Below are 9,941 nucleotides of genomic sequence, written 5' to 3'. Positions count from 1 at the left end.
TTTAATAATGATGAGGGGTGCCAACTTATTAATATTCATGATCCAAACTAGTTCCGTTTCGCGCTCGGTAAATCCAGCGCATGCGCATTGTGCAACGCTACGTTCTGTGACGTGAATACGCGCGTTCCTCAAAATACTGCTGAGCTGCTCGATAGAGGAAATGCTTCAAACGGTAATTTGTAAAAACAAAACAACAAAGGACTGTAAAACAAGAATACAAGTAAGCAACCAAAGGTATATGTGCACTCATTTCTTAAATGTATAATGTACCACTCATATATGTTTTATTAACTTGTAACTTAACGTTAACTTACTGCTCCATGTTACTTAATTTGTTGTAACTTTTCTGTCTTTCTATTGTTCAGTGTATTAGTAACACACTGTCTGTCATAAAACATTTACATAAGTAATAAACTCCAGTTACATTTTATATATCTGTTATACAGTGTTTCACTGTATTTAGCATTAGAACATGTCCGACTCCCTTGATAGTTAATAATTTCACTATTCATATTTCAGCTCGATAATGTCATTGTAGGAATCTGTTAAGATCTCCTGTATCAGAAACTTTCACTATGTACATTTGCTGATGGACTTGTATCTGCTCACAGGTGACTTCAGTTTTCCTGACCTTAATGTCCCCTGATAATCACATCACAGAGCATGCGTTAGATTTAATATACTCTGGTGTTTTGAGGCAAGGATGATGGTGGGAAAGTGGCAGGACAGGCTGAAGTCTGTGGAGCAGAGAGCCTCATCCTTTCAGTCTTCTCCTCTGTGCTGTCCATACAAGCCACGTCTGTCACGGCCATGGCAGCCCTCCTCTGTCTGGAGACTCTTCCCACGGCAGAACGCAGCTATCGCCTTCATTCAGCACATAAAACAGGTCTAGACATAAGCTGTTAGATATCTGTTTAAGTGAAGTGTATCAGCTGTTTTTAAAATTTTATTGTGTCTTTGTCAGGACGTGCACATATTTTCACTTGAGAGGGAAGGCAGTGATGCTGGACAGAGGATTTTCCTAGTGACCAGCTACAGTGAACTTTGGCACTATTACAGGTAACTGACAGATATATAATGATAAATCAGCATTAGGGAAGTCACTCATGGAAAGTAATTGCTACAGATTAGTTACTTTACACGTTACTGATTTCATTTCACTTCACTTCACTTTTAATACAATGCACATGCACATTTAAAGGCAATGAGAAATCTGTGTCTCTTCAGCACTCACAGACAGTCTCTGATGCACTGCTATGAGGTAATTCTGGAAGGGGCCGTCTGCAAACTCTACTTTGACTTAGAGTTTCACAAAGCCACCAATACACACCTAGACGGCAAGATGATGGTGGCAAAACTAATTCAGGTAAATAATCTATCATTCACATTTTTGATAGAAATATTTTATTTGTTAAGATTAGTTAGTGTTGTAGTCAAGACCACCTAAACCGAGACCAAGACCAGCGCGTGCCGAGACCAAGACAAAGACCAAGATCAGCATGTGCCGAGACCAAGACATGACCAAGACCCAGGCAGGGCGAGACCAAGACAAGACCAAGACCTGACCAGCACTCCTTAAATTCATCTAAAATATCCATATCTACCCTCTGAGAAATGACTTTAATGAATACATATAATTAGAATAGTAAGACACTAGGACTGTTTCCAATCAAATTGCTGACAATAAAATTAATGGCACAAAAGTTGCATCTGAATTGGTACAATTACTCCTGCATAAATAATGTTCAGATTAATTTAACATTTAAACATTACCGTTATTTACCAAGACAAGACAGAGTAAAAATGCAGTTGAGACCGAGACAAGACCAAGGTCTTCAAAAAATGGTCTTAAGACCGGTCTCAAGATCGAGACCGACCACTGTTAACTTGAACACAAAATTAACAATTTAATTTAGTTAAGTATTTTAAGTTTTTTTTTTCACTAACACTGACAAAGATTAATAAATATTGTACAAATATATGTATCACTATTAATGCATATTTGTTAATATACATTTACTAATGTTAACAAATATTATAAATTATTACAACTAAATATTTTTATTTAAAAAATGGATGCAACATTTTAAACATTTTTGATAAACTTTGATGAATCTTGAAAAAAAGTATAGCGTTTCCTCAAAAACATTAGGCAGTACAACTGTTTGATATAATAAGAAATGTTTCTTGAGCACCAAATCAGTGTATTATAATGATTTCTGAAGGATCATGCGACACTGAAGACTGGAGTAATGATGCTAAAAATTCACAGGAATAATAAACAAACAAACAAAAAAAAACAAAAAAAAAATTATATATATATATATCTCACAATATTATTGTTTTTATTGTATTTTTGATCAAATTAATGTGCCTTGGTGAGCTCAAAAGGCTAACCCTTTCTCAAAAACACACATAAAAATTGTTTTGGTGCTTTTGAAAACTTTTGAAAAGTGATGTGGCGATTTGTCTGTTGTGTTAAAGTTTAAAATTGACATTTAAAACTGGTTTTAATAACTAAACATGTCATTTCTTCAAAATTCAATAACAGTATGTGTGTGAGAAGCTAGACGAGGTTTATGGTCTACGCTGCTCTGCAAAAGAGGTCCTTGATCTAGACTCCAGCACCTCTGAGAAGTTTAGTCGCCATCTTATCTTCATGCTTCCTGGTGCTGCATTTCAAGACAACTCCCATGTAGGTGAGTCATTCTCTTGTCGTCATCATCATGTGCGTTAAATGACTCTGTTGAGTGATGATATTGGTGATTGATTCATTCATATATATATATATATATCACCAATATATGTATATGTATGTGTGTGTGCTTGTTTGCAGGGCGATTTATTCATGATATCTTGCATCCTGCTATAAACTGCCTTCAAAAAAGGTGAGAGATGACATATAGGAAGGGCTATGATTAAACTCATTATTTAGAACTGATTCCTTTTGTTTGCCCCTTTTGTTTTCTTTAAAACCCATCAACCTGTTTCTTACAGCGTCATTTTTATGTTATTGCAGTGTTAATACATCCTTCTGTTTCTGTTATAATAGAATATTGATTTGATTTGGTTTTAAGCAATCTAGAGGAACCAGGAGAAAACAAAGATGATATGGATGGTTCTCAGGCCAAGAGAAGAAAGCATGAAGAGATGGATCTTGGCTTTCTAATAGTCAAGAGCAATAATGGGCAGAAACAACTTTTTGTTGACCTGGGTAAGAATTTATAGTCAGTTCTTTAGTCTATAAAGTCTTGAATAAAGACTTTAGACTAAGCTTAAGCCTTGACTGGAACTGGCAATTAATTGCATCATATTTACAATTAAACGTAAATTTAGTAGAAACCTTAGTCAGGGTAGCGCCATATTTAATAACATTTTTGACAATGGATTTTACTGTTGTGAAAATGACCTGATCTAGGACCTTTATACAGTGAGTGACATTATTAAGACTGTGTCCTCATTATCATCTTTATTAAATTCAGTAGGGTGTCCAACCTAACTAAGGTCTATAGTTTAATTTTATTAAAAAAGCATTTAGTTGCTTAAAAGTGCTTGTTTTGACCAAATTAATTTATTTTAAAATATTATAATAAAAAATTAATTTGACATTATTACAAAGTGCACAGTGCTTAGCTGTGAGCACAGATCCCCCTAAAGGATGCCGGGTCCTCATGTCACACTTATAAGGTCTGTTTTTGACAGTTTGACAAGGACCATAACAAAACGCAAAACTAAAGACAAATCAGTTAGGAAGTATAAAGAGAGAGCAGTTGTCTGTGTCCACCACTTGCAAAATCATTCCCTTTTGAGGGGTTGTCTTGCTGTTTGCGCACCCTTTGTCACTTTCATTTGCACCAAAGCAGGTGAGACTGTTTTACAATAGCTTATGCCTCCTACCTGGATAGATTGATATCCCTTGAAGTTTAATTGACTTGGTGTTGTACTGTGATAATTAAGTGTCCCCTTAATTTTTGAACAGTGTATTATCACCAAGTACAGTTTTTCAGAAAATATATTTTTAATATTTGAAGTAAACTACATGTGTATATTCAATACATATTAGTCACACTTCTTTTTTACGGGAGTTAATTAAGGTAAAGTACAAGCATGATGTTAAAACCATTCCCTCTTTTAAAGGTGTCTACACCAAGAACAGGAACTTTCGTCTCTACAAATCCTCCAAACTGGGAAAGAATGCAGCCTTCAGTGTGGCAGAAGACAACAAGTTTGTCCCAATGCCTTCCAACCACACCACAAAAGAAGAACGCATATTTCTAGCTTCTTTAATCACCAATATCAGGTTATTTATATATTTCTATTTTTGTAAACATGTTCACACTATGGTGGAGCTAGATTATTGGGATTTTTATTTTTATGTCTACATTTTGATTCTTATTTTTGTGCTTTTACTAACGCACATTTCTGTTTTATACCAGTTTCACAGGACAGAGGATTTTGACGTATGATCTGCCACAGAAGAATACAGCAGGATCTCTGTGTTCAACCCTGCAGAGAGAGTCACACAGCTCTGGTGAGAAATACAAATTAACATCACCGAGCTTTCAGTGAATTATTTAGAATGAATCATCTCAGGTCAGTGCTGCAGTATGGTTTGCTTCAAATGTGCATTTAATACAGTATAATGTGCATTTATATACGCTATGTAAATCCAGCCAATTTTCGCAGAATAAACCCCGACAAGGTCTTGCATCAGCCTGAAGGGGGTTATTATCCCTTACATAACCCCCTTGTATCACAGCTACTTGCCACATAAGTAAATAATTAGACACAAAATATTGACTGGACTTTAAATATTTTATTAGCTCTATGAACGGAAAGCTTCCGCAAAGAAAGCAGTTGCTAGTGTGGCACATTCAAACTAGACGGACATTTAAGGGATACTGTACAGTCATACCACTTATTACAAGGCATTTCACCACATAAATAATTATGGGTATAAGAGATTTGAGATTAAACTGTTTTAAAATCTTACCTGTTTGATTTCTTATAATCCACAAAGCAATCGTTGCAAAATGGCAGCAGCTGCGTTTGTATGAAACGAGCGAGCAAGTCCACAGTACACAGATGACATATTTAAATAATTGTACACAAAATATTTATTTGAGTTTTCAATTTTTATTAGCTCACCAAACTCAAATCTTCCACGGAGAACAAACGTTACTAAGCGATACTATGTCGCTGACTTTAGATAAACGGATGAGCTTGTTATAATTTTTTTGTTTTGTTTAACATACCGCTGGATGAGCCATTGACCAATCAGAATTAAGTATTCAACAGAGCCGTGTAGTAAATTAAATTAACATTCACCAGCCTGGTGGCTGTTGGGAGAAAAAAAGTTCTTGAATGCCATGCTTTACTGTTCACACCATACAGTAGACAGTTCATTACAGCTAAAGACTTCTTCATCCTCTCAATATAGATCTGCTAGGTGTACAGAAGCCGTCTCCTTTTAAAGAGGTGGATGAATTCGTACTGACACTTGTGTGCAAGGATGGCATTCAAGGAAGTAAGTAGGATAAAAAAAATATCAGTATACCATTTTGTTCAAATTAAATATCTGCCATTGTCTACTCACCCTCATGTTGCTCAAAGCTTTTTTTTTTCAGTTGAATGCTTTGTTAACTGAATGTCACATTTAACCCAAACAGGTATCCGGCGATGGAACTACTTTGCGTCTGAACAGCTGCTGGTTTATGACATTGAGAAATTCCGCTGGTGCCACAATGTGAAGCGCTTCCACAAGAGCAACAACATCATGTGATTCTCTATCACTGAGACTAGAATTGCTTTGCATTCTCTGTTTTATGGTTTGCAACAAATTATAAATACTCTTTATTCTTTTTTTCTGTTAGAATTGTGGTGGATCTCAAAGAAGAAGTGTGGTATCAGAGATGCCATGACCCCGAGTGCAGGAGACAGAACTATAGATCCTCCAGTACGCTCCATAGTGAACTAAATAGATGATATTGCTCCCAGATAGGCATCTATTAAGATGCAATGTTGTTATTGTTAACTAAAATTATTAAAAATTATTTTAGGTCATAATTAAAAGATATATTCATATATATTTAGGAAGATATCTTCATCAGATATAAATATTTGATGAAGAAATTAAAGGGATAGTTCACACAAAAGTTAAAATGTACCCATCATTTACTCACCCTCAAGCCGACCTAGTTGTGTGACATATATCACAGTTCAAAACGCTAACGCTACATCTGATGTTGCGCTTTTTTAAACCGTGCTTAATATGGATATTTTTCTTACACAAAACTATTGTTTCGTGTCAGAAGTCCTTTATTAACCCCCCGGAGTTGTGTGATTTGTTTTTTTAGGATGGATGAATACAAAAATTAGTATTATTTTAATATAACTGATTGTATTCGTCTGAACGAAGAATGTCATATACACCTAGGATGGCTTGAGGGTGAGTAAAATATGTGAGTAATTTTCATTTTTGGGTGAACTATTCCTTTAAAAATGTTGCATTGGCAAGTAACTGTTACTAACTGCTGAAATAAAAATAAGTTAAAAAAAATAAAGAAAAATGTAAAAACTAATACAATGAAACTATAAATATAAAAGCTAATTTAAAATGTGCAATAAATGTTATGATAGTATATAAATAATACTAAAACAAGACTGTTAAGATGTGGCTAGATATAAAAAGTTTGTAGGGGAATGATATTGTGTATATAAATGGGTTTGTTTGTAACATGGTGGCATTTTTATGTTCAGGCTTTCCACTCCCTCAAGAGGTCTGCATGAGCCACCTACTGATGGAGGTCAGTCAGGATTCATCTTATCTGGAGACACCTGTCATTTACATAACATACATTAGGCTGAGTATATGTTTGTGAGTTGACTTGTACACATTTCTTTATCTTAAGGATGAAGAGGATCAGGCCTATTTGACGGATGAACTGGGGAACATTGAGCTTGCCAAGAGCTCTGTACCCATGACTGCTTCAGCAGAGTCGTCCTCGGTTCCCCAGTCTGAGAACACTGAAGATTGGGGAGAGTGGCCTGATGACCCTGCTTATCTAGAAGCTTTACAGGAAGTAGAAAGGGCCACTGAAGAGGTACCTGATGAGCTTTTGCTCCAGGCAGTGACTGAGTGTGAATGATGCCAGTATAACCTCAAAGACACCATTAATAACTTACTAGTGCAATACATTTCTGTCTATCTTTCTTTTGTTTTCTTCTATACGTCAATTTGTAAAATATGTGCTTAAACACTGTTTCCTTACTAACTGTTTAATACAAAACACATTTTTTCCATTATAATTTTAGATGACTTGGACTATTACAGTATTACAACAACAGGTTTTATTTACAGAGATAGATGTATGTCAATATGTTAGAGAAAGAGAAATACATCTTAAAGGGATGATTCACACATAAATGAAATTCTGTCATTAATTACTCACCCTTGTGTCGCTCTGTAAGAACTTCCTTTATCTTCGGAACAGAAATGAACATCTTTTTGATTAAATATCTTCATTTGTGTTCCGAAGATGAACATGGGGGTGAGTAAGTCATGACAACATTTACATTTTTGGGTCAACTGTCCCTTTAATCTGAGCATAAATTATTTTTCATAGTGCTGAGAAATAATGCAAATTCTTAAGAACAATGTAATACATTTTATAAAATTATAAATACACAACATATTGGTTGAAATTGTGATACAAGACCATCTGAATGAGATAGCCTTTGACCCCTTTTTCAATTATATTTGATTTCATTTGATGGCCTGTAAAAGATTTTAAGCCACTACAAAAAATTATTTAAAGTTTTGATTTAACTGTAAAATGTGATTGTTGATCTCAACCTGGCCTCTCTAACTTTGTCTCCAAAACATCTCACATGTGCTGTCCCTCTGATGTACTCATTCCTGATCCTATCCATCCTTGTCACTCCCAAAGACAACCTCAACATCTTCAGCTCTGTCCTGTACACCTTTCCTTTCATTCTTGCTGGTACACTTTTATCACACAACAGACCAGGCTCTTTTCCACACTCCCCACTGCTCTGGACTGTTGACCCTAAGTATTTAAAATCCTGCACCTTCTTTACCTCTTCTCCCTGTAACCTCACTGTTCCACTTGGTTCCCTCTCATTCACACACATGTATTCTGTCTTGCTGCGACTAACCTTCATTCCTCTTCTCTCCAGAGCAAGCCTCCACATGTTTAGACTTTCCTCCACCTGCTCCCTGCTCTCACTACAGATCACAATGTCATCCGCAAACATCATAGTCCATGGAGATTCCTGTCTGAACTCATCTGTCAGCCTGTCCATCACCACCGCAAACAAGAAGGGGCTCAGAGCCAATCCTTGATGCAGTCCCACGTTCACTATGAAGTCCTCTGTCTCGCCTACGGCACACCTCACCACTTTCCTAATGCTCTCATACATATCCTGTACTACTCTAACATACTTCTCCGCCCCTCCAGACCTCCTCATACAATACACAGCTCCTCTCTTGGCACTGTCATATGCTTTCTCTAAATCTACAAAGACACAGTCAGCTCTTTCTGACCCTCTCTGTACTTCTCCATTAATATTCTTAAAGCAAATAATGCATCTGTAGTGCTCTTTCTTGGCATGAAACCATACTGCTGCTCACAAATGTCCACTTCTCCCCTTGCTTCCACTACTCTTTCCCACAACTTCATTGTATGGCTCATCAGCTTAATACCTCTGTAGTTTCCACAACTCTGCACATCTCCCTTGTTCTTAAAAATCGGCACCAAAACACTTCTCCATTCCTCAGGCATCCTCTCACTCTTTAAAACCTTGTTGAACAACCTAGTTAAAAACGCTACTGCCATTTCTCCTAGACACTTCCATACCTCCTCTGGTAAGTCATCTGGATCAACTGCATTTCCTCTCTTCATCCTCTTCAAAGCTCCACTTATTTTACCCTTGCTAATACTTTCTACTTCCTGGTCAACAATATTTGCCTCTACAACTCTTCTCTCCCTGTCATTTTCCTCATTCATCAGTTCCTCAAAGTACTCCTTCCATCTTTCCAACTAGCACCTTTCTACCTGCCCCTGATCACTTTGGCTGTAGCAGTCCAGTCATCTGGAAACCCTTCTTGACCACCTAAAGCTTGTCTTAACTCCTCCCTGAAAACCACAAAGCACTCTTCCTTTTCCATCTTCCACCACTTTGTCTTCTGCTCTGCCTTTACTCTCTTCATCTTCCTCACCACCAGAGTCATCTTACACATCACCATCCTATGCTGTCTAGCTACACTCTCACGTACCACTACTTTACAATTGCTAATTTCCATCAGATTACAGCGTCTACATAAGATATAGTCCACTTGTGTGCTCCTGCCACCACTCTTATATGTCACCCTGTGTTCCTGCCTCTTCTGAAAGTACGCGTTCACCACAGCCATCTCCATACTTTTAGCAAAGTCTACCAACCTCTGTCCTTCTCGGTTCCTTTCCTGAAGACCAAGCCTGCCCATCACTTCCTCGTCCCCAATATTCCCTTCCCCAACATGTCCATTCAAATCTGCCCCTATCACTACCCTCTCACCTCTGGGAACAGTCTGCATCACTTCCTCCAACCCGCTCCAGAATCTTTCACATCTTGCTTACAACCTACTTGTGGAGCATAGGCACTAACAATATTCAACATCACACCTTCAATATCCAGCTTTAGACTCATCAACCTATCTGACACTCTCTTTACCTTCAGAACATTCTTCACAAACTCCTCCTTCAGGATCAATCCAACTCCATTTTTCGACCTGTCCACACCATTATAAAACAGTTTAAACCCTGCTCCAGTGCTTCTAGCCTTGCTCCCTTTTCACCTGGTCTCCTGGACACAGAGAATGTCAACTTTCCTCCTCTGCATCATATCTACCAGTTCTCTTCCTTTACCTGTCATTGTAC

General features: G+C 37.1%; 1 protein-coding gene across 4 annotated transcripts; it reads left to right on the top strand.

The window, feature by feature from the left end:
• The first annotated feature begins 96 nt into the window (after window positions 1–96).
• primpol (primase and polymerase (DNA-directed)) lies at window positions 97–8,244 on the top strand. Of its 4 annotated transcripts, XM_067442761.1 has the most exons (14): window positions 153–220; window positions 698–886; window positions 965–1,059; window positions 1,228–1,366; window positions 2,552–2,699; window positions 2,837–2,888; window positions 3,078–3,214; window positions 4,138–4,300; window positions 4,437–4,531; window positions 5,441–5,527; window positions 5,670–5,778; window positions 5,874–5,956; window positions 6,760–6,806; window positions 6,912–8,244. In XM_067442761.1, exons 1-14 carry the CDS (start codon window positions 161–163, stop codon window positions 7,146–7,148), a joined length of 1,641 nt encoding a protein of 546 aa, XP_067298862.1. In that variant the 5' UTR covers window positions 153–160; the 3' UTR covers window positions 7,149–8,244. The 4 variants fall into 4 exon arrangements, with proteins under 4 accessions (XP_067298859.1, XP_067298860.1, XP_067298861.1 ...); XM_067442758.1 differs by lacking the exons at window positions 6,760–6,806; window positions 6,912–8,244 and having other exon boundaries at window positions 97–234; window positions 612–886; window positions 5,874–5,997; XM_067442759.1 differs by lacking the exons at window positions 6,760–6,806; window positions 6,912–8,244 and having other exon boundaries at window positions 111–220; window positions 612–886; window positions 5,874–5,997.
• Window positions 8,245–9,941: the final 1,697 nt, after the last annotated feature.

Source organism: Pseudorasbora parva, chromosome 4 (assembly GCF_024679245.1).
Source record: "Pseudorasbora parva isolate DD20220531a chromosome 4, ASM2467924v1, whole genome shotgun sequence".
Lineage (NCBI taxonomy): Eukaryota > Metazoa > Chordata > Actinopteri > Cypriniformes > Gobionidae > Pseudorasbora > Pseudorasbora parva.
The sequence above is the reverse complement of the archived record's forward strand: the minus strand, read 5'-3'. Positions and strand labels throughout refer to the sequence as shown.

What these genes read in the sequence shown, in the direction of transcription:
- primpol (XM_067442761.1), top strand. Translation starts at nt 161, where the DNA reads ATGCTTCAAACGGTAATTTGTAAAAACAAAACAACAAAGGACTGTAAA. An exon ending in ATAAACTGCCTTCAAAAAAG is followed by an intron (nt 2,889 to 3,077) that starts GTGAGAGATGAC and finishes TTTGGTTTTAAG; the next exon opens with CAATCTAGAGGAACCAGGAG. An exon ending in ACAGAACTATAGATCCTCCA is followed by an intron (nt 5,957 to 6,759) that starts GTACGCTCCATA and finishes TTTTATGTTCAG; the next exon opens with GCTTTCCACTCCCTCAAGAG.